General features: G+C 44.6%; 1 protein-coding gene across 2 annotated transcripts in view; it reads left to right on the plus strand.

Moving 5' to 3' along the window:
* Positions 1 to 24,504, plus strand: part of MSH2 (mutS homolog 2) — a 97,239-nt gene that overhangs the window by 63,071 nt on the left and 9,664 nt on the right. For both annotated transcript variants that reach the window (XM_065400327.1, XM_065400328.1), the window contains 6 exons: positions 2,265 to 2,415; positions 7,645 to 7,742; positions 10,696 to 10,941; positions 13,060 to 13,264; positions 13,793 to 14,040; positions 17,031 to 17,203. In XM_065400327.1, coding sequence (XP_065256399.1) covers positions 2,265 to 2,415; positions 7,645 to 7,742; positions 10,696 to 10,941; positions 13,060 to 13,264; positions 13,793 to 14,040; positions 17,031 to 17,203 — 1,121 coding nt within the window. The remainder of the gene's footprint in view (positions 1 to 2,264; positions 2,416 to 7,644; positions 7,743 to 10,695; positions 10,942 to 13,059; positions 13,265 to 13,792; positions 14,041 to 17,030; positions 17,204 to 24,504) is intronic.

A 24,504-nucleotide genomic window follows, 5' to 3' on the forward strand; every position in this document is an offset into this window, starting at 1 on the left:
ATGAAAATAAAGTGGTAAGCAAAACTGGCAACTCTGACAAAATAAATTAATCTAAAGTACAGTTTTTTATTTACATCATGGTTTTGCTCATGTGACCCTGCTTCTTCTTCTTCTGGAGGTTCCAGATGTACCCTACACAATTCAGTTTTTCTTTACAGATCACCTAGTTAGTCAACTACTTCAGTGAATGGAAGTCTGCTTAGTTTGCTGTATTCCAAAAATGGTGCTAAACTTACTTCTGGCTGCTTTGATTGGTTTTTGGGACACAAGTAAACCAAACTTTTGTGCTTCTAAACAAAATAACCTGGACGAAAGGGAGCAAAAGACTTGATTGGCTAGGACTGGAACTGGGGTTTCCACCTCCAGAAGCATGTATCAATTCAGATAAGCAGTTCTTTTAATACAAATGAGCTTAGCTCTGTATCAGGGGTTCTCAAACGTCATTGCACCGTGACCCCTTTCTGACAACAAAAATTACTACAGGACCCCATGAGGGGGAACTGAAATCTGAGCCCACCTGCCTTGGTCGGGGAAGACGCAAAGCCAAAGCCCAAGGGCTTCAGCCCTAGGCAGGGGGTCTGTAACCTGAGTCCCACCGCCTAGTGCTGAAGCTCCCAGGCTTCAGCTTTGGCCTCAGTCAGAGGGGCTCAGGCTTCGGCTTCAGCCCCAGACCCTAGCAAATCTAAGCCAGCCCTGGTGACCCCATTCAAATGGGTTCGCGACCCACTTTGGGGTCCTGACAGACAGTTTGAGAACTGCTGCTCTATATTGATAGTTATATAGACAATACTTGTAATTTGCTTTGTACACATCATATTTAGTCTTAGCTGAATATGGAAGGAGGAGTGAGGAGGGAGAAAAATTGTTGTTCTTAACCTCGGAGGATAGGACAAGAAGCAATGGGCTTAAGTTGCAGCAAGGGAGGTTTAGGTTGGACATTAGGAAAAACTTCCTAACTGTCAGGGCAGTTAAGCGCTAGAATAATTTGCCTTGGGAGGTTGTGCAATCTCCATCATTGGGGATTTTTAAGAGCAAGTTGGACAAACACCAGTCAGGGATGATCTAGATCAGGGGTGGGCAAACTACAGCCCGCGGGCCGGATCCGGCCCCTCAGGGCTTTGGATCCGGCCTGCAGGATTGCCCCCCGTGGCGCCGCGGCCCCGGTGCCGCTCTCAGAAGCGGGCCCGGCAGGGGGGCAGAGGGCTCCGCATGCGTTGCCCTTGCCTCCAGGCACCGCCCCCCGCAGCTCCCATTGGATGGGAATGGGGAACCGCGGCCAATGGGAGCTTCGGGGAAGGTACTGGAGGCACTGGCAAGGGCAGCGCACGCAGAGCCCTCCGCCCACCCCTCCCCCAGCGGCCGCAGCACTTCCTTGAGCGGCACAGGGCAGGCAGGCAGGGAGCCTACCCTGGCCCTGGTGTGCGCCGCTGGCACCGTGGAGCCGCTTTAGGCAAGCGGTGCCAGACCGGAGCTCGCACCCCTCCTGCATCCCAACTCCCTGCCCTGAGCCCCCTTGTACACCACGCACCTCTTCTGCACCCCAACCCCCTGCCCTGAGCTCCCTGCTGCACCGTGCACCCCAACCCCCTGCCGCACCCCGCACATCTCCTGCACCCCAACCCCTGCCCTGAGCCCCCTCCCGCAGTCTGCACCCCTGCCCTGAGCCCCCTCCTGCACTCCGCACCCCTCCTGCACCCCAACCCCCTTCCCTGAGCCTCCTCATACACCCCGCACTCCTCCTCTGCCCCAATCCCTTGCCCTGAGCCCCTTCCTGCACACTGCACCCCATCCCACACCCTGCACTCCCTCCCGCACCCGAACCCCCTGCCCCAGCCCTGCATACAATTTCCCCACCCAGATGTGGCCCTCGGCCCAAAAAGTTTGCCCACCCCCAGTCTAGATAATACTTAGTCCTGCCATGAGTATAGGGGACTGGACTAGATGACCTCTTGAGGTCCCTTCCAGCCTATGATTCTATGATGTGATGCTTATTTTGTATCCAGCAGCAAGATGGAGCTTTGAGTTAGATAAATGTGCCATTTGATGGTTTACTGAGTTAATGGTGGAGGTGAGCAATACATTTCCGAACAAAGTTCTATAGCACCAAAGACAAGAACATTAAACTTGGCGTGCCCAGTATAATTTAAATGGCAACCCAGCTGACAGGCAGCATTCAGAGAATAGGGATAATATGGTGACATGTATTTCTAATGGTGAAATCATTCATTTCTCTTTTCCTCCCCCATCTCCCTCCTATTGAAAAGGCTTGGAAGCTGGCAAGAACATCAAATTGGACTCCAATTCACAGTTAGGACATTACTTCCGAATTACCTGCCGGGAAGAAAAAGTCCTTCGGAACAATGCAAAATATAAGATCTTAGATACCCAGAAGAATGGTGTGAAATTCACAAACAGGTATTTGGCAGACATTATTCATCTTTTCAGTTGTTTGATTTGAGATGCTAATTCATCCCTTTTAGTGTAGACCCATGAGGGTTTTCTTTCAGAAAAATACTGTTTGCATATTACTCCTGGGGGAATTCTGTGCCACTGTGCAATGCAGAATTTTGCATTAACGTGCACATAGAATTTTCTCCCACCCCCAGAAATGGGTTGCAGTCCTGCTGGCCGCCACTAGGGGCTGCTGGACCCGGCAGAGTCTAGCTCGCACATAGAAGACACCGCTGGGGGAGAGGGGGTGGGAGATAGAGGGTTCCTGGCAGCTGCAGGTCCAAGCATGCCCTGAGGAAGGAGACGGCATGCAAGCCCGGGACCCAGCATCAGGCTTTCTCTCCCTCTGGATCCCTGGGCTCCCTGGGGGGGAGGGAGGAGACAGGTGGAGGGGACTGGATGTCCGAGCAAGGGGAGCCACGGCTGGGTGCTGGGGGGCGGGGGAGGGGAGGGAGGGTGTCTGGGTCCTGAGGGGGGGGGGGGGGACAGGGTGTCAGGGCAAGGGGAGCCACGGCTGGGTGCTGGGGGGGGAGGGGAGGGAGGGTGTCTGGGTCCTGGGGGAGGGGAGGGGACTGGGTGTCAGGGCAAGGGGAGGGCCCACAGCTGGGCTTGGCGGGGAGAGGGGTGGGTATCTGAGCTGGGGGGGGGAGGGGAGGGGCGGGGCTGCTGCTGGGCTCTGGGGTGGGAAATGGGTTTGGGTGTATTGGCTGGGTGGGGGGCACTGTGGCTGGGCTCAGGGGGGGAGGGCTGTGTGTGTCTGGCCCCCCACCTGGGCTCTGGGTCAGGGGGAAGAGGGAAGAGAAACAGGAACTGGGTGTCATAGGAGTTTCTTTAACTCTACTCCTGGTAGGGTGACTAGATGTCCCGATTTTATAGGGACAGTCCCTTTTTTGGGTCTTTTTCTCACATAGGCACCTATTACCCCCCACCTCCTGTCCCGATTTTTGACACTTGCTATCTGGTCAGCCTAACTGCTGGGGGAATTTTTGTGTGTGTCTGTATTGTTATGGACATACTTGCTGACAGGTATTTTGTAATAAATTACCAAAATAATTGAAACTGGTGTGATTATGTAGTGTTGTTTTGACAAAATCTGCAGAATTTTAAATTTTTTGGCTCAGAATGCCCCCAGGAGTAGCATATTTACATATTGAATTGCTTGGTTTCCCCCTCTTCTGTGTAATCATTTTGCTCACAGACTGAAATGTTGTTGAGATGGGCATGAGGGAAGGGAGTGCTGGTGCAGGCATCGCTGTCACTACCACACTTCTAGCATTCCCCCTGTACCCTGCCAGATATTTTTGCTGCTTGGATTTCAGTCCATTTCTCTTGGATGATTTGGCTGCAATTGTCCATAGTGACAGCTTCAGTGAAGGCATTCTGCAGGCTGTTGTAGAAAACAGCTAATTATAGTTTTATATGCAGCTATTTGAGGTAATCCTTTCTGTTCTCCAGTATATTTTGCTTAATTAATTTTCTTATGTCTTGGCCTTTCCAAATATGCTGGCTTAGTTTGTTTTGTATATTTGTGTAGATGACCAAAACAAGAATGAGGGAATAAACATTAATTTGATTGAAAGATAATAATGTTCTTCAAAACATCCCTAAAATGTAAAGCAGTTATCTTTTGTGCTCTTAGTTGTTTTAAATCTTGTTTTACTTCACAATCCAAAATTGATGTTAAATTCTGTTAATCAGCTATGGAAGATGCTAAATTTAATAAGTGAAAACATCCTCATAGAGGATTTATATTTATAAGTAAGTCAAAGAATCCCTTAGAAAAACTTAACTTTTTTGTAACATCTTTGTTGTGAATAAAGGCACTCAAATAGACTGAGTTGACAGTCATGGAGCTGAATTACCTCTGTTCATGGAATAGGCACAGTCACAGTGCAAACTTTCGTATACGGCCCCATAGAACCTAACCTGGAGAGCGGAGATTAAAAGGTAGCTTAGAGGTGTATATAGAGATATATTTGTTTAAACAGTCTCTTGAACATCATATTGTGAAGCTGCTTGGAGAGGCTCAGGAGCATGAGCACCAACCTCAGGGAAAACTGTTGAGGAGGGAGGGCACACATCCCAAATCGGTTGAGAGTTCTATACTTAGATTTCACCAACTAAGTACCAAGTGTGAACTCTTCATGCACTGCGGTAGCCTTAACGTGAAGTCAGACAGTTCCCTTGGGTACTCCAATCTATCTTGCCCCACCCAGATAAGCTTGCCGTTGTGATAGATGGTCCCTTGTATCAAAAATCACAATATTCACTTACCCCAGATCAGTTGCACTTTAGGTCCTACACCAAGGACAACAATTGTAGCTAGTTCTATAATAAATTAATTAAAAATGTATTAACTAAGAAAATAAGTTATTTACAAGGTTAGAGCAAGTAAACATACCCTTTGGAACCTAAGATTAACTCATTTGTGTGTGTGTAATGGAAGTGCTATAATATGCAAGCTCTATAAGTCCTCTAGGGTTAACCCAGGCCAAGCACTGGGGATCCCTTGCATATGCTTAGAAATCTTGCACCTTCCAAGTCCAAGCAGTGAAGAGATGCAGTCCATGGGGCCGGATGCGCTGCATCCGAGGGTGTTAAAGGAGCTGGCGGATGTGATTGCGGAGCCATTGGCCATCATCTTTGAAAACTCATGGCGATAGGGGGAGGTCCCAGATGACTGGAAAAAGGCTAATGTAGTGCCCATCTTTAAAAAAGGGAAGGAGGAGGATCCGGGGAACTACAGGCCAGTCAGCCTCACCTCAGTCCCTGGAAAAATCATGGAGCAGGTCCTCAAGGAATCAATTATGAAACACTTAGAGGAGAGGAAAGTGATCAGGAACAGTCAGCATGGATTCACCAAGGGGAAGTCGTGCCTGACTAACCTAATTGCCTTCTATGATGAGATAACTGGCTCTGTGGATGAGGGGAAAGCAGTGGATGTGTTATTCCTTGACTTTAGCAAAGCTTTTGATACGGTCTCCCACAGTATTCTTGCTGCCAAGTTAAAGAAGTATGGGCTGGATGAATGGACTGTAAGGTGGATAGAAAGCTGGCTAGATCGTCGGGCTCAACGGGTAGTGATCAATGGCTCCATGTCTAGTTTGCAGCCGGTTTCAAGCGGAGTGCCCCAAGGGTCGGTCCTGGGGCCGGTTTTGTTTAATATCTTTATTAATGATCTGGAGGATGGTGTGGACTGCACTCTCAGCAAGTTTGCAGATGACACTAAACTGGGAGGCATGGTAGATACGCTGGAGGGTAGGGATCAGATACAGAGGGACCTAGACAAATTGGAGGATTGGGCCAAAAGAAACCTGATGAGGTTCAACAAGGACAAGTGCAGAGTCCTGCACTTAGGACGGAAGAATCCTATGCACTGCTACAGACTAGGGACTGAATGGCTAGGTAGCAGTTCTGCAGAAAAGGACTTAGGGGTCACAGTGGACGAGAAGCTGGATATGAGTCAACAGCGTGCTCTTGTTGCCAAGAAGGCTAATGGCATTTTGGGCTGTATAAGTAGGGGCATTGCCAGCAGATCGAGGGACGTGATCGTTCCCCTTTATGCGACATTGGTGAGGCCTCATCTGGAGTACTGTGTCCAGTTTTGGGCCCCACACTACAAGAAGGATGTGGAAATACTGGAAAGAGTCCAGCGGAGGGCAACAAAAATGATTAGGGGTCTGGAGCACATGACTTATGAGGAGAGGCTGAGGGAACTGGGATTGTTTAGTCTCCAGAAGAGAAGAATGAGGGGGGATTTGATAGCTGCTTTCAACTACCTGAGGGGGGGTTCCAAAGAGGATGGAGCTCGGCTGTTCTCAGTGGTGGCAGATGACAGAACAAGGAGCAATGGTCTCAAGTTGCAGTGGGGGAGGTCTAGGTTGGATATTAGGAAACACTATTTCACTAGGAGGGTGGTGAAGCACTGGAATGCTTTACCTGGGGAGGTGGTGGAATCTCCTTCCTTGGAGGTTTTTAAGGCCCGGCTTGACAAAGCCCTGGCTGGGATGATTTAGTTGGGAATTGGTCCTGCTTTGAGCAGGGGGTTGGACTAGATGACCTCCTGAGGTCCCTTCCAACCCTGATATTCTATGATTCTATGATTCTTCCTATCAGGGATTTTTATTCCCTTCCCCCAGAGTTCAAGCTGATGGGACAAGTCCCCATGCACATCTCTTCTTCTAGGTGTGGGGGGGAGCAATCAATGAAGTCTTGTCCTTTGATGTTCCACAATGGTTTGTCTGATGTCTATGGGCCTTCTTTTGTTGGACAGGAAATAATACTTCCTGTGGTGAACTAGTATTTAGTACGTGCTAGTGCTTTTTCTTGACTCTGGGGGTTTACAGTTTCAGAGCAAATACGTAAATATTACCTTATAACATGGGATGCAGATATGTGAGATTACTGCATGCAGCAATTTACAAGCATTTCATAAAGTCCAACACTAAACATGTTTTCATAAACCTAATACCTGTTGTAACAATGCTAACACACAGGTGAGCCAGACTGGTTTCCAGCTATGCATTTGTCAATGTTCAGTTAAGGCCTAGGGGCCTTGGAATGAGCTGTCACCTGATCTGCCAGCATCACACATCCATCTAAACCCACCTTATTTGAGGACTATGAATTGTTCATAATGTGCAGTAGCTACTTGAGACTTTATGAATGAAAAAGGTAGACTTATCATAGTATACATTGCTTTCTTCAAGTGTGCACAGCTCTAATATGGACCTCTGTACGTGTTCGGGCAAATCATTTAACTGCTCAGTGTCTAGTTTCCCCCCATCAGATCTTCCACACATCACAGTTCTTTATAGGGTAGCCACAGTTCAGCTCTGATTCTGTCCTTTTAAAAAAAAATAAATCCATTCTCCTCTCGCTCTCTCTCACTCTCACACTCACAGCAAACAGATACATTGCTAGATTTTTAAAATAGCTGTGTACAGACACATTAAACAGCTGCTTAAGGTCACAGCTTAGGATCTTCTGTTGGACTGTAGTCTAAACTCTAATCCATTTGTCCAGACCAACATAACCTTAGATGTTCTGCATCTTGATTTTTGGATTGTCCTCCCCAAGTAGAACACAGTTAACAAGTTGCCATTAACTGAAAAAACAAAAAGTGATGTATTGTAGCAAACAGTAGTACAGACTGAGAGAACATCAACTTGAATATTGTGATTTTGTTCACAGTAAATTGAGCTCCTTCAATGAAGACTACATAAGAAGCAGAGAAGAGTATGAAGAGGCTCAGGAAGCCATTGTTAAAGAAATCATTAATATTGCTTCAGGTAAATAAGTCTCTGTTAACAAATGAAATGAGCTGAAATGTTTGGAGAACTGATTTAAAATTTTTATTAAAGTTAATGTTTAAAATTAAATATACACAAGTTAAGAGGGAAGGTACTGTACATCTGGGGTCAGGCTTGAGTTATGAGGGATTACCGGTATTGGTTACAAGGATGAAGAGATACATACATATCACATAACCAGCATAGACCCAGATTGGGGTGCGGGAGTTTTTAGAGTGTCAGTGGATAAGTGGGCTCAGGTACGCCACCCATGGAATGTATTAAGAGTCCAAGTCAGTATCGGTGTAGCGAATAAGTACATGGGTGGGGAATTTACTATAGTCTTTCTTTGTTCCTGTATACACAATGATCTATTGTTTGCAGTTGGTTTCAAGCACGAGTCCCTTAACTCCCAAATTGTTTGAAAATGGACTGGTCACCTATTCAAGTGGCCAAAATGTTTAACATTCCTTGGTGAAGAGTGCTGAAATATTATAACTTGGAAGCATAGTTTCATGCAAAGCAATTCTTAAATATTTAGGGGATAAATTAGAAAGCTCATGAACATAAATCCCAAATCTGGAAGAAAAAAAAAATGTAGTTAAGCAAGCTTTATTTAAATGAGGCACTAGCCCAGTAAGGAAAGAGCTGAGAGTTATGCATCTTTAAGCCAAAGAATAGTGAAGAAAATTGTAGAAATCAACATGGTATAAGTGTTCTGTGTCTTTATGAATACTTTCTTGACAGCTTTAAGTCAATCAAATAAATGCTTATAGTAATTATGTAAAGCACTGTTCTTAAGAACTAGCTTTGAAGTTGTTTTTGAATGGTAACTGTTAAACTTGCAAGTGTTTTAAAGGGAGAATTAGTAACCAGGAAAAAATCTGCTGATAGGAGGCAAAAATGTTAGGTGCAGAGGGATAAATAATCAATTAGCATTGCAGCACACGTTTGTTTCATACTGTATAGAATGTTGACCTGCAGTAGGTGCATGTATGCATGTGTGTGTAGCAAAAGTATGCACTTGAGACAAATCTGTTGCAGCAGCCTTGTCCTAATTTTTTTCTTTCTTTAGCTTCTCTCTCACAGCAAATATATTTTGGGAATAGATAGGTAAGCACAGATATAATGCTGAAAAACAAATGGAAATTACTTCAAGATTTCTCATTCTGCCATATAAACTGTTCCAGATTATAGGAATTGTAGGTCCTATTCTGTATCTGGGTACCATAATTAAAGAAATTCAAAATGTTGAGAAGAAGGCTGAATCTCTTGCTCTCCACTGAAGCTTTATATTACATTTTGTTTACTTCTATCTGGAGTTAAAGGCAGCAAAAGCCTCCATAATGATTTTTTTTGCATAAAGCTTGTTTAACTTTTATTCTGTTTCTGTTGGATTAATTTGCTTGACTGTAGTCAGTTGCAGTGGCCACTTGCATACACTACTGTGGTATAGAATTCACTAATACATTGCAACGCCAACGTTCGTTTGGCTCGATCGGATCCTATTTTCATAGTTTGCATCATGCAGTAGCTATTAGTTTTATGTCTTTTGCTTTAATATACATTGTGCAGCTGCGTGAAAGCAAATTAGGAGGTTTGTAAAGATGGCATCTTCTACAATAAAAATCCAGCAGACATAAAAGTAGGTCTCCCTTGACTCATTTAAAGACTTCACTGGTGTGTTAACACAAGCCCACAGATGTGTACTCCTATATTTAAACATAATTTTTCTGTCTTCCTCCAGTGGAAGCAATATAATAAAGAAACTTTCTACAGTCTGGATTGTGTATACAATTCTTATTCGGAAGTGATCTTTTTAAAAAAGTCTTCATGCTGCTCTGTACCCTGCTGTGCAATGAGATGCCTGGTAGAATTTTCTGGAATGAATTTTTTGCACTGCACTAGTCACTTCTTTTGACATGTTATACCACTTGTAAATATTAAAGTAATTACGGGTTTGTAGTTCAATCACTACCAACACCCTCAACAAACATTTAATGCTATTAACACACGTTATAGAATTTAAATAATTACACAGTATGTGCTCTCACTCGACCTTGGTTTTGTGACACATCCAAATAGTGGTCATCAGAGGTTGTGTGGTTGTTCTGACCATCTATTTTTCCATATTTAAATAAGCTTCCCCCCTTCTCTAATGCCAGTAAGAGGCAATTAGTAATGGGCATGCCTCCTCCCCATTATAGATTGAGAGCATCATATCTTTGTGGTCCAAGTATAGGAATCACATGATGACTTCTTAACTCTCACTTCAAATATGGTGTGTGATGATCTGTCACTAGAGCAGTCGAGTCTGTTTTACACATTTGTATTATCACATACGCCTCTACCCCGATATAACGCTGTCCTCGGGAGCCAAAAAATCTTACCGCGTTCTAGGTGAAACTGCGTTATATCGAACTTGCTTTGATCCACCGGACCCCCCCCCACCCCCCGAGCACTGGTTTACCGCGTTATATCCAAATTCGTGTTATATCGGGTTGCGTTATATCGGGGTAGAGGTGTACTATTCATTCAACTCAGATTTGTCACTATCATCTGCAATAGGTGGTCTGCAAGATGAATGGAGTTATTTAACAAAGATGTATTCATTACTTCATTGGTTTCCATATTTGCTTTAAAGCAAAATTTAATTTAAAAAACATGGATTTTGACCAGATCATAGTAATTGATTGGAAAGTATGTGAAAGATAAGTTGAACTCTGATTTGAGATTCTTCCATGCAGTTTTATTTTAAATTGCAGTCTTTTCTTTTTCATAGTGTCCACAAAATGCTGTGTGCTGCACAAACACAAAAGGAGGGACAGTCCCTGCCCTAAAGAACTTACCCTATTTTAGTTCAGATTTAGGTTTAAAATTTCCTTGTTTTTTATTTGTATAAATATAAATTCAGTACCATTATAGATGAATTGTTCTGCTTTTCTTAAAACAGGATATGTAGAGCCAATACAGACAATGAATGATGTGATAGCTCAGTTAGATGCTGTTGTCAGTTTTGCTCATGTATCAAATGGAGCACCTGTGCCGTACATCCGTCCGGTCATTCTGGAAAAGGGACAAGGAAGAATTGTGCTGAAAGGTTCCAGACACCCTTGCATTGAAGTTCAAGATGACATAGCATTCATCCCCAATGATGTTAACTTTGAGAAGGGCAAGCAGATGTTCCATATTATTACTGGTAAAAACTAATTTATATGCAATATTTTCAGTTTTCATTTAAGCTCAAGAAGCAATGTCAATTTTGAAGTATTTCTTGTGAAAGATGTTTTTAAAAATTGTCTGTCAAAACCATTCAGTGCTTTATAGGTATGGGGGAAGAGACCATTTAGTAATTTACTTATACCAGTGTTGGTATTTGGGGTAGGTTTTGAAAAAAAGATGAGACTGGCTTTCATAAGCCAGTTTCACCACCGCTATATTTTTGTGATGGTTATGGTTAATAAGCATGTATTTTAAAACAAAAAGTGGCCACGATGTACTTATAAAATGTTTCCTTCTGTGCTGGGTAGTTCATACACACGGACTCACCAGTCTTCAAAATGACTAGTCAGAGAACTGGTCAGCATGATTGTAACTAGAGATGCGCTTGTGGGAACTCTGGTTATGGCATTTGGGGTCTGGTGACATTTAAACAGGATTGTTAGGGTAGAGGAGAGAGAGGTCTTACAAATATATATAAATAGATACTAGAACCTTAGTAAATCCCATAGCACTTTAAAAGATGACACAGTGTATGTGTTCACAATTTCTGTGGAGTTGCCATACACTTGAGTCAGCATTATAAGTTAACACTTAGGGGAATGTTAAATCTCTCTATGTTAATTTAACATAGAATGGAGTACTTTAAAAGGTAGTATGACGTAATATACTTAATAGATTAGTGATATAGTAAACTTGTTTTCGTAACAAATTCTAAGGTGAAATCATTCTTAATACCAACAACGTGATTGCCACTGTACATACATGGAGGAAGACATGGTTTCTGCCTTGAAAGATCCTAGAATCTAATTTGAAATGCATCATAATTCATTGCATTGTATTTCCATTCTTGTTATGATAATTAGATAGGCCATTCTATTTGAAAATGTTGTCTGCAGTCCTTGTTCAGAAGTTATTGCTAATGTGACTTACCAGGGAGATGCATAAACGTCATAATGATAGTGTAAGTGCTGATTACTTTACAGGTAGACTTTACAGGAGCAATACATTTTAATATGTCCAGTAGACAGTGTAGTTTCTATACAGTGTATAGATGTGTAGTTTGTCTAAAATAGTATCTATACTGTATATATGTACATTTCCTGTAATAAGAATAATCTGCTATACTTTCATACTCTTCTGTTACCAGAGTGGATAAAAATCAATGGATTAAAAAGTATGTGTGTGGGGGGGGAATGTAAATTAAACACTTCTTTTTAAAATCTGTTTAAATTTGAAATTGACAACCTATGTTAAGGCCTAAACTTACCAGAATCTATTACAATCACGTACATAAAGAAATGCTGCAGCAATGAGCCCTCCTCAAATTTTGATTTGTTTGTCTAGCGGGCGCAGAGAATGTTTTTCTTCATTTGGAGTAGTTAATTCAAAGACGAGAAACCGACTGGAAGTTGAAAAATCAGGAAAGCCTGTTTTCCTCCTCCAGTCTACGAATAAAAATTAGGTGGGAGAGGAATGAAGTCTGTTAATTCTGAAAACTTGAAGGACATGGAACCAGATTTTCAAAGGTGTGTGTATAGGCACCCAAGAAGCAGATAGGTGTCTAGTAGGATTTTCAAAAGCTCCTGAGCAAGTTAGATGACCAGAAACAATCACCAATTCACTAACTACAGTTAATGTTTCCTTTGTTTAATAAATCACTTTTTAAAATAGTTTTATATGGAGCAGATTGTGGAGGAAGTAATTGATCTTGTAACTTAAAGCAGACTGCATTTATTGTTGAAAGGAAACACTATCAAGACTGATGAGCATAAAATTAAACCCTTCTAGCTTTGCTTTAGTTTACCAGTATGTACGTGCACTTCAGATTGTTGCTCATATTTTTGAGAAGTCAGGTTATTAAAAAAAAAAAAAAACTTCTTTAGGAAGAACTGCAGTCAAGTATTTGCAGTCCATCCATGAAGCTGTGCTACTTGTTGCAGCTGTGGTTATATAGGGAGGAAGAAGTTTTTAAATGTCTATTTTAGGTTAAATTTCGCTTCAGACCCAGTAAGCTTAAGAATCCCTTAAAGCTGTACATAATGTACAAAGAAGAGGAAGCTAATTTATTAATTTCTTGTCAAAATTAATTTCTTAGGTCCTAACATGGGAGGGAAATCAACATACATTCGCCAGGCTGGAGTGATAGTTCTTATGGCCCAAATTGGGTGCTTTGTACCATGTGACTCAGCGGAAGTGACTATTGTGGATTGTATTCTGGCTCGGGTAGGAGCAGGAGACAGTCAGTTGAAAGGTGTCTCGACTTTCATGGCAGAAATGTTAGAAACTGCATCAATTCTTCGGTAAGAGCTGTACCTGCTTTGTGTTTCATCAAAGGGGGAGGAGGCTACCTTAAAGGATTTCTTTATATTGTACCATTTTTGTTTCTGTTACTTAGAAAATATGTAACTTATCACCATAGATACTGATGCTCCTAGATGAGAACAGCCTAAGTGTTTTACTTAATGCGTGCTCATCTTCATTCACAAATTTTCATGTGAGCCTGATAATCATGTCTCTTGCATAACAAGAGGCGAGGGGATAGCTCAGTGGCTTGAGCATTGGCCTGCTAAACCCAGGGTTGTGAGTTCAATCCTTGAGGGGGCCATTAGGGATCTGGGGCAAAAATCTGTCTGGGGATTGGTCCTGCTTTGAGCAGGGGGTTGAACTAGATGACCTCCTGAGGTCCCTTCCAACCCTGATATTCTATGATATCATTTCTTTTAGTGTGTGTGTGTGTACAGTTAACTATTTGCACTTGGCATTAGACTAAATTTTGAATTTCAGAGAGCTTGCACTATCTAAACTTTGAAAAAATGTTTTTATTTTAGGACAGCATCTGAAAACTCTTTAATAATCATTGATGAGTTGGGAAGAGGAACTTCAACATATGATGGATTTGGGTTGGCATGGGCTATTTCAGAATATATCGCCAGCAAAATTTGTGCCTTCTGTATGTTTGCTACGCATTTTCATGAACTGACAGCACTTGCTAACCAAGTGCCAACTGTGAATAATTTACATGTTACAGCACTAACCACTGATGAGATGCTGACTATGCTTTACCGTGTCAAGAAAGGTGAGATCTTTTAAATGCTGAACAAGATAAAACTATCAGGTGCCATGGGAGAGGAAAAGGGAGCCTTTCCTGCAAAAAGACCTGAAACTACCTTTTCTATTTTGATAGTAGGTCTCAAGCTGTTCTTAGCCATCACTAATGATTTGGTCCATTTCTCTCTGAAATCAGATACCTACAGAGAGCTGCATCTCTGGGTGAATACAGATGAAAATCAGTATATTTTGGTAATGAAATGAGTTGTTTTCTGATCCCCAGACATAGTTCTACAACACAAATTAAAGCTTTTTGTCCTGTTTTTAATATTGCATTATCAAAAGGAGAAACCCTTCACAAATAATTTCACAGCTCTGCAATTTTCTAATTAACATACTACCTACCTATAATGACTCTGGCATATTTCATGCCTTATAATTTTATTTTAGAGCAAAAAATTGGAACCTGTTTCTACAGGGAGGAATAGGTGTTAGAGTTTAGCAGAACAGTTCAGTAAAATGTTTGTTAAAAAAAAAAAAAAAAAAAAACAGTAAGCTCCAGATACATATATTTTAATTAACAAATGGTTCAATGTGTGGAGGCATAATCACTGAAGATACTGGCTAACTTATTTATGCAACAATTCATATCTAGCAAAAAGTTATTTTGCCCTTTTTTAAAGGAACTGGCAAATGAAGTTGTAAGCCCAAAAGCAAGGATTTTTAATGACTCCATAAACTCGGGTACCGTATCACTGGAGAATAAAAATATAGTACCTATATTTAAGAAAGGCGAAAAAAAGTAATCCAGGAAACTACAGGACCGAAAGGCCTTAAAATAAATTTTGAAAGAGAAAAGTTATTAAAGACCTACAGCTAAATGGTAATTGAGGTAAAATACAACATGGTTTTTATTAAAGGTAGATCATGCCTGACCAACCTGATCTTTCTTTGAGAAGATAATGGATTTTCTAGACAAAGGAAATGCAGTAGATTGAATCTACCTGGATTTCAGTAAAGCGTCTGATACAGTTCCATAATTAAAATTAATGTGAGAATCGAAAGATGAGTAAGGAACTGGTTAAAGGGGAGATTACAATGGGTCATGCTGAAAGGTGAACTATCAGGCTGAAGAGAGATTACTAGTGGAGTTCCTCAAAGATCGGTCTTGGGACCAATCTTCTTTAATATTTTCACTTACAACCTTAGCACAAGAAGTGGGAATGTGCTAATAAAATTTGCACATGACACAGTTGGGAGGTTGCACATGACACAGTTGCCAATACAGAGGAGGACCACAATATCATACAAGGAGATTTGGACGACCTTGAAAACCGGAGCAATAGATATGGGATGAAATAGAATAGTTCAGAGTGCAAGGTCATGCACTTAGGGACTAACAACAAAATTTTTTGCTATAAGCTAGAGACTTATCAGTTGGAAACCCAGGAGAAGTCCTTGGTGTATTGGTCAATCACAGCTGTGAAAAATGCTAATATAATCCTAGGATGCATCAGGCGAGGTATTTCCAGTAGAGAGAGGGAATCATTATTACAGTACAAGGTACTGATAAGGCCTCATCTGGAATACTGTGTGCAATTCTGTTCTCCATTGTTTAAAAAATATTAATTCAAACTGGAACAAGTGCAGAGAAGGGCTACTAGGATGATCCAAAGAATGGAGAACCCTACCTTACAAGAGGAGACTTAAGGAGTTTGGCTTTGTTAGCCTAACAAAACAAAGGCTGAGGGGAGATCTGATTATCCCTCTGATGTATTTATAGCGAGAAAACACCAAGTAGGGAGAGGAGTTAAGTTAAGGGCCAATCTTGGCCCAAAAACAAATGGAAATAAATTGGCTGTCAACAAGATGGGAAGGGCTCTGAGTTACTACAGAGAATTCTTTCTCAGGTCTCTGGCTGGTGGGTCTCACCCACAAATTCAGAGTCTAACTGATCACCGTATTTGGAGTTTGGAAGGAATTTTCCCCTAGGTTGGATTCGCAGAGACCCTGGGGTGTTTTGCCTTCCTCTGCAGTGTGGGGCATGGGTCACTTGCTGGTTTGAACTAGAATAGTGGCGTCTCTGATTTGAAGTCTTTAAATCAAGTTTTGAGGACTTGAGTAACTCAGCAAGAGGTTAGGGGCCTATTACAGGAGTGAGTGGATGAGGTCCTATGGCAGGGATCGGCAACCTTTGGCACGCGGCTCGCCAGGGTAAGCACCCTGGCAGGCCGGGCCAGTTTGTTTACCTGGCATGTCCGCAGGTTCGGCTGATCGCGGCTCCCGCTGGCCGCGGTTTGCCGCTCTAGGCCAATGGGGGCTGCGGGAAGCGGCACGGGCCGAGGGATGTGCTGGCCGCCGCTTCCCGCAGCCCCCATTGGCCTGGAGCGGTGAACCGCAGCCAGTGAGAGCCGTGATCAGCCGAACCTGCGGACGCGGCAGGTAAGCAAACTGGCCCGGCCCGCCAGGGGGCTTACTCTGGCGGGCCACGTGCCAAAGGTTGCCGATCCCTGTTCTATGGTCTGCGATGTGCAGGAAGTTAGACTAGATGATCATGATGCTTCCTGTGGGCCTTAGTCTGAGATGAAAGGAATATGCCATGATGTATCAGCCATCAAAATGTATAAAATGAACCTCCAAGTTCCTTCATAACTTTCTGTGCATATTTTTGGACTTATATCTTGGCATAGCTAATTATATGTTGCAGAACTCCATAACAAAGTGCTTGGGTGAAACTGAGGAAAGTACTAAGATACCGAAGACAAAAATTATTGTAACTTAAAGGAATGTCCTGTACTTTCTTTGCACTATTCTATGCAGGGCTGTAGGCAAATAACACATTTCCTAGGATGTTATCAAACATAGACTAAGTGGTTGTAAGTCAAGAAATATTGGGAGAATCTAAATCATATCACTCACTCCTCAAAAAGAGAGAAATATTGCAGGGCTTGTTTTTATGATCTTTTAGTCATTGTAAATACTTTCTCCTGAGCGTTAACTTTATTTATTTTTCTCCAGGTGTCTGTGATCAGAGTTTTGGAATACATGTAGCAGAGCTTGCTGCTTTTCCAAAGCATGTAATAGAGAGTGCAAAAGAGAAGGCTCTGGAGCTAGAGGAGTTCCAAACTATTGGAAAACCTGAGGAATCTGAAGGAGAACCAGCAGCTAAGAGACGCTACAGAGAAAAAGAGGTTTGTTAACATAGGCCGAACAAAACCCATGTCAGCTAGTCAGACTGATTGATAACTTTTTTCAGTGAATAATGGTTATACACGAACAATACATTATTTTGAATAAAAAGATGGTGACTGGCAAAAGCCTTTCATCCTTTCTGTGAACAAACAGGTTGCAGAATTGTATTTTGCTACATTTAGCCACTGTTTAAATGGGCCAGAAAAATGTCAGACTCTGAGAATGTCAACTTCTCTAGTGTTGTCAGTTTAGAGCTCCCCTCCAGGGAGATGCACATGAACCCTTTAGAAAGCAGTGGGTGGAGTTGCATGCATGTCTTCTTGCTGAGCTGAACAGTACGGACTGAAGGCATATATGGGACCATGGCTCCAACTATCTCTCAGGTTTTTTTTCTTTCTCCAATGGGCTGAAGGCCAGAATTGGTTGGGGGTTTTTTTTGTTGGTTTTTTTTGGGGGGGGGGGGGGTGCCTTTGGTTGTAATTTAGTTTATATGTAAATAAATAGCTCTCGCATTTGTTAGGTTTGTAGTTTGCATGGCTCTGCAGTTGACCCACTGTCTTTGTCCTGTTATGTGAGGGTTCATCTGCACTAATTTCTTCAACCTCAAACAGGCCTGTTCAGTATAGTTGATGCCAGTAAAAAGTTAGTTTCATATTGTTTTCTAAGTATTAAGAGAATGCGGAATCGTTCAGCGCTACGCTTGGCTGATGCGGCAACTCATGGTGTTAGATGCCATCAGGTGGTCAAGGGACATCTACATGAACACATCACCAGACATTGGCAATACCGGGAGGAATGGAGCTGGAGTTCCGATGAGAAGTGCTGTCGGGAAAGTAACTGAAATACTTCCTTCATGGATTGTATTTTCTAAATAGACAACCTACCCTAAATTCTCTGTTACTGAGGGACAATCTTCACTCATTAATATATTTTGCTTTACACAATGAAAACTCTACAACTTTTCATGAGTGATATACCCCAGTATTCGGATTCTAATATCTAAACAGTATTAAAATTATATCACCTACATTTGGGTTATTTTTGATTATTCACTATATATGTATCTTACCTTATCTATATGTATCTTATGACTTTTAAAAAAACCTTTGTATTTGTGGATAATCTAAGCACTATACCCAGATGTACAGACACTAAATTTTTTTAACATTTAAAAAAAGATTAGCATACTAGGTGTGTGTTATGCAAAATGAAAGTCATTCTTCTTCGACTGCTTGCTCATGTCCATTCCATTGTAGGTATATGTGCTCGTCACATGCACTGTTGCCAGAAGATTTTCCCTCAGTGGTATCTGTAGGGGACCGGCTTTGGCACCCTCTGGAGTGGTGCACGTATGCGCCGGTATAAGGGGCGCTGCCGCCCCCCAACCCACCCCCTTCAGTTTCTTCTTACCGCCAGTGACAGTGCTGGAACGTCATAGAATATCAGGGATGAAAGGGACCTCATAAGGTCATCCAGTCCAATCCCCTGCTCAAAGCAGGATCAGTCCTCAACTAAATCATCCCAGTCAGGACTTTGTCAAGCCGGGCCTTAAAAACCTCTAAGGAAGGAGATTCCACCACCTTCCTAGATAACCCATTCCAGTGCTTCACCACCCTCCTAGTGAAAAAGTTTTTCCTAATATCCAACCTAAACCTCCCCCATTGCAACTTGAGACCATTACTCCTTGTTCTGTCATGCTACCACTGAGAACAGTCTAGATCCATCCTCTTTGGAACCCCCTTTCAGGTAGTTGAAAGCAGCTATCAAATCCCCCCTCATTCTTCTGCAGACTAAATAATCCCAGTTCCCTCAGCCTCTCCTCATAAGTCATGTGCTCCAGCCCCCTAATCATTTTGTTGCCCTCTGCTGGACTTGCCAATTTTTCCACATCCCTCTTGTAGTGTGGGGCCCAAAACTGGACAAACTACTCCAGATGAGGCCTCACCAATGCCGAATAGAGGGGAATGATCACGTCCCTCGATCTGCTGGCAATGCTCCTACTTATACAGCCCAAAATGCCATTAGCCTTCTTGGCAACAAGGGCACACTGTTGACTCGCATCCAGCTTCTCATTCACTGTAACCCCTAGGTCCTTTTCTGCAGAACTGCTGCAGAACTCGGTCCCTAGTCTGTAGCAGTGCGTGGGATTCTTCCGTCCTAAGTGCAGGACTCTGCGCTTGTCCTTGTTGAACCTCATCAGGTTTCTTTTGGCCCAATCCTCTAATTAGTCTAGGTCCCTCTGTATCCTTTCCCTACCCTCCAGCGTATCTACCACTCCTCCCAGTTTAGTGTCATCTGCAAACTTGCTGAGGGTGCAAACCACGCCATCCTCCAGATCATTAATGAAGATATTGAACAAAACTGGCCCCAAGACTGACCCTTGGGGCACTCCGCTTGATACCGGCTGCCAACTAGACTTGGAGCCATTGATCACTACCCATTGAGCTCGATGATCTAGCCAGCTTTCTATCCACCTTATAGTCCATTCATCAAGCCCATACTTCTTTAATTTGCTGGCAAGAATACTGTGGGAGACCGTATCAAAAGCCTTGCTAAAGGCAAGGACTAACACATCCACTGCTTTTGCCTCATCCACAGTGCCAGTTATCTCATCATAGAAGGCAATTAGGTTAGTCAGGCACGACTTCCCCTTGGTGAATCCATGCTGACTCTTCCTGATCACTTTCCTCTCCTCTAAGTGCTTCAAAATTGATTCCTTGAGGACCTGCTCCATGATTTTTCCAGGGACTGAAGTGAGGCTGACTGGCCTGTAGTTCCCCGGATCCTCCTCCTTCCCTTTTTTTAAAGATGGGCACTACATTAGCCTTTTTCCAGTCATCCGGGACCTCCCCCGATCGCCGTGAGTTTTCAAAGATAATGGTCAATGGCTTTTGCCTCGGCAAGTTTTTGACTATTCCAGTGTGCTTTCTAGTATTTTTGCTGTATATAGTTGTTGAGAGTAGTTTACAGTGTGGTTCTTATTAGTTCCCTTAATGTAAGTATAGAAAAAGTTAGTTAGTCCCCTATGGGACTTAACCCAGGGATGGGGCATGCCCCAGTCCCCGGGCTTCAAGCATTGCGAGTGCTGTAAAAAACCTATGCCCATCAGCGATCCCCACCAAAGCTGTCTGAAGTGCTTGGTGGAAACCTACATAAGTGACAAGTGTCGCATTTATAAAAAATTTAAGCCACGCACCAAAAAGGAGAGGGACATTCGGCTTCAAGCATTCCTTATGGAGCGGGCCCTCACACCAGCTTCCGAGATGGCCAGATCGGACTCCGTTCCAAGCACCTCCGCGTCGGTGTGGAGCAACCCACCGTCCCCAACCTCTGACTGGTGCCGATCCCTATCACCAGTACCTGCTAAGAGGCAGAAGAAACACACCGGGAGAGGGCGGTCTCCTATGTCCCGTAAAGGGAAGGAGAAAGCTGGAGCCGAGCAAAGACCCACATGGGGCAGCTCATCCTCTCCGGAGCACAGCCAAGCTCCAGCATCACCAACTGATCTGTCAAGCCCCCTCTGGCGGAGGGCAGAGGAACCCAGCACCTGGCAGTGCTATCCTTTCAGGCTTCTTAAGGACATATTGTCCCTTCTGGTGCTGGCAACACCTGCGAGAGAAGTTGCCTGCTTGAGAGGCAAGCCCTGTGGCCCTTACAACGATCCCCATCTCCGCAGCACCACTCCCCGGCACCATCACAGGCGGCATTCCGCCAGCAGTCTCCAGAAGTGCACTGTCGTCCCTCCGACATGAGCTGGCTGGCCTGCTGGAGCTCCCGGCACTGTTCCCCGGACTCCAGGCACCACTCTCCGGAATCCCAGCGTCGATCACCGGCTATCTGGCGCAGACCTCCCGAGGCGTGCTGCCAGTCTCCAGAGGCCCAGCACAGGTCTCCTGAGCATCCGCATCGCTCTCCAGACTCTCAGCACTGATCCCCCTAAGTCTCGATGCCGGTCCCCAGAGTCACGATACTGGTCTCTGGATCGATGGTACAGGTTTCTGGAGTCAAGACAAAGGTCTTCACGCTCCCAGTCACTGCAGCCCTGGCACCGTTCCCAGAGCATGAGGCGTTGATCCCCAGGCTTCCATCCCCGATCCGCCGAGCGCCATCACCAGAGGCACAACACCGAGCTCTGACATCCTGGCACCAGTCCCCAAGGGAAGAGCACGGGGATAGCCAGCATGGTAAGGGCAAGAAGGTGGCAGTGGTCCCCAAGACTAGTCTCTTCTTCCTCAGACTCGGAAGGCAAGGAGGTCGCAGTGCCCACAGGCCGTCACCTACCAGTGGCATCAGGATTTCCGCCTGGACTGCCAGCAAGCATGTTGCCTCAGGGCCAGTGGCCGGCTCCGTGGCAGTTCTGAAACCTGTGGGGGTTCCCTCAGATATCGGAGCACGTGCAGCAATTGGTCTCAGGGACATCTGAGAAGCAATCGGCGACAGTCTCCCGTCCACCCCCAGACTCAGAAGAGGAGTTGGAGCAGGATGCCTGAGGGCAGCCATCCTCGGCTGAGGCTCCCCCAGCAGGGGAAATGGAGTTGGTTGACTCACCTGTGCCCACCTCCTCATTCTCTTCATCTCATGAGGCAGTGGCGGGGCCCTCCCACGCGGTTCCCCAGGATGGCGTCAAAGCTCACCAGGAGCTACTTAAGAATGGCAGCAAATCTGAGGCTGGAGGCCAAGGAATTGTCGGAACCCTCAGACACCCTATTTGACATATTGAGCATGGCAGCCCCTTCTAATTTGGCCCTGCCCATCCCCGAGGAGGTGGTAAAATTAATCAAGGCTTAGTGGCAAACTCCCTCCTCCCTGCCCCCCATCTCCAAGCATGCGGAGAGGAATTATTATGTCCCAGTTAAAGGCTTCTAATACCTTTACAACCCCCCCTCCCCCGAGCTCTTTGGGCATATCCAATGCCAATGAGCATGACAGGCAGGGGTAACCTGGTTCGATCCCTAAGAACAACGATGCACAGAGGCTCGATTTGTTTGTCAGAAAAATTTATTCGACTGCCAACCTCCAGTTGCAAGTGGCCAACCGCCAAGCCCTGCTTGGAAGATATGATTATAACATTTGGCAATCCATGGCCAAGTTTGTGGACTCGTTGCCAGAGGGCTGTAAGCAGGAGACCCTGGCCATTCTCGAGGAGGGCAAGACAGTGGTGAGGGCTGCCCTCCAAGCAGCCTCAGACGTGGCAGACTCCGCAGCCAGGACCATGGTTTCGGCCATGTCCATGAGAAGGGCATCTTGGCTACAGTCATCCGGGCTCTTGGTGGAGGTTCAGCAGTCAATCCAGGACCTTCCCTTCGATGGCCTGGCGCTGTTCTCGGACCAAACAGATAAATTGCATGGTCTAAAAGATTTCAGGGCTACATTGTGCTCCCTGGGTCTTTGCGTGCCTGCACCTGCAAGGAAGTGATTCAAACCACAGCAGACCCAGAGATTCAGGAGCCAGTCCAGGTCGGAGCCCTACCGCAAGAAGGGTAACAGCTATAAGCGCCACCAGGGCCAACTGCCAACCTCCTCTGCTCAGTTGGGCTCTACCCACCACCATCTGGGTAGCAGGCCTTTTGTGGGTGTGCCCCAGGGCGACTTGAAGATCAAGAGGGACTAGGTACAACTGCGTCCCCATCCAGCCTTCCTGCCAAAGGTGGTGTCACGATTCCATGTTAACCAGGATATCTTCCGCCCGGTATTCTGTCCAAAGCCTCACACATCAAACGAGGAGAGGCGTCTGCACACCCTAGATGTCAGGCGTGCCCAGGCTTTCTACCTGGAGTGCACCAAGTCCTTCCGCAGATCTACTCAACTCTTCATTGTGTTGACTTACAGGATGAAGGGCCTCCTGGTGTCTTCTCAGAGGATTTCATCCTGAATCACTACCTGCATCCATACTTGCTATGAGATAGCACAGGCTGTGTCTCCACTGATAATTACGGCTCATTCAACTAGAGCTCAGGCGTCGTAGGCCGCTTTCCTGGTCCATTTCCCTACTCAGGACATCTGCAGAGCTGCGACACGGTAGTCAGTGCACACCTTTACGGCGCACTATGCCATTACCCAGTAGGCCAGAGACGACGCTGGCTTTGGCAGAGCTGTGTTGCAATCGACACGTCCATGAACTCCTACCCGCCTCTGGAGGTACTGCTTGGGAGTCCCCTGCAATGGTATGGACATGAGCAAGCACTCAAAGGAGAAAAAATGGCTACTCACCTTTCGTAACTGTTCTTTGTGATGTGTTGCTCGTGTCCATTCCAATACCCACCCTCCTTCCCCTCTGTTGAAGTTCGGCAATAAGGAACTGAAGGGGGTGGGGGGGGTGGCAGTGGCGCCCCTTATACAGGAGCATACACGTGCAACTCCAGAAGGTGCCAGAGCTGGTCCCCTACAGATACCACTGAGGGAAAAGCTTCCAGCACTGGTACATGTGGGGAGCACACACACCTACAACGGAATGGACATGAGTAACACATCTTGAAGAACAACAGTTAGGAAAAGTGAGTAACCCTTTTTTTCCCTGGGGAGGTTTGTAGCCTATACCCATTTAGACTCTTGTTCTTTGAGTAAACTTACTATTGTTGGTGAGAGCATTACTGGTTAATCTGCTGAAAGTCAAAGACTTAGCTATTTCGACTCTGGAACTTCAGTGTTTTATAGATGTTCTGAAGCAGTCTTTAGGTTCAAAGACCATAAGAGGATTTGGGCTGAGACTTTACCTCTTCCTCAGCAGACGAAGAAAAGGCATGAGTGTTCCCTCTTGGCCTTACGCAGACTCTGGGAGGAGGTTGAGGAGGTGCAGATCTGAGAGCAATCTCAGATGTCAAAGGAAGCCGATTCAGACACTGCCATGGTTCCAGTGGTCTATTGCCTTTCTCAGCACCAATTGATCATTTGGTACTAGATGCTGGCATGGATCATGGAAATAAGCTGACAATTAAAATTGTTCTCCTTACTCGTTGTTCTTCCTTTTTTCCCTCCAATAGGCTTAAGTTAAGGCTGCTTCCCCACTCTCTGAACTTTAGGGTACAGATGTGGGGGCCTGCATGAAAACTTCTAAGCTTAACTACCAGCTTAGATCTGGTTCGCTGCCACCACTCCCAATGCGCTAATTCCCTTCCCTGGGTAGCCTTGAGAGACTCTTCACCAATTCCCTGGTGAATACAGATCCAAACCCCTTGGATCTTAAAACAAGGAGAAATTAACCCCCCCCCCCTCCTTTCTCCCACCAACTCCTGGTGGATCAAGATCCAACCCCCTTGGATCTAAAAACAAGGAAAAATCAATTAGGTTCTTAAAAAGAAGG

Source organism: Emys orbicularis, chromosome 3 (assembly GCF_028017835.1).
Source record: "Emys orbicularis isolate rEmyOrb1 chromosome 3, rEmyOrb1.hap1, whole genome shotgun sequence".
Classification (NCBI taxonomy): domain Eukaryota; kingdom Metazoa; phylum Chordata; order Testudines; family Emydidae; genus Emys; species Emys orbicularis.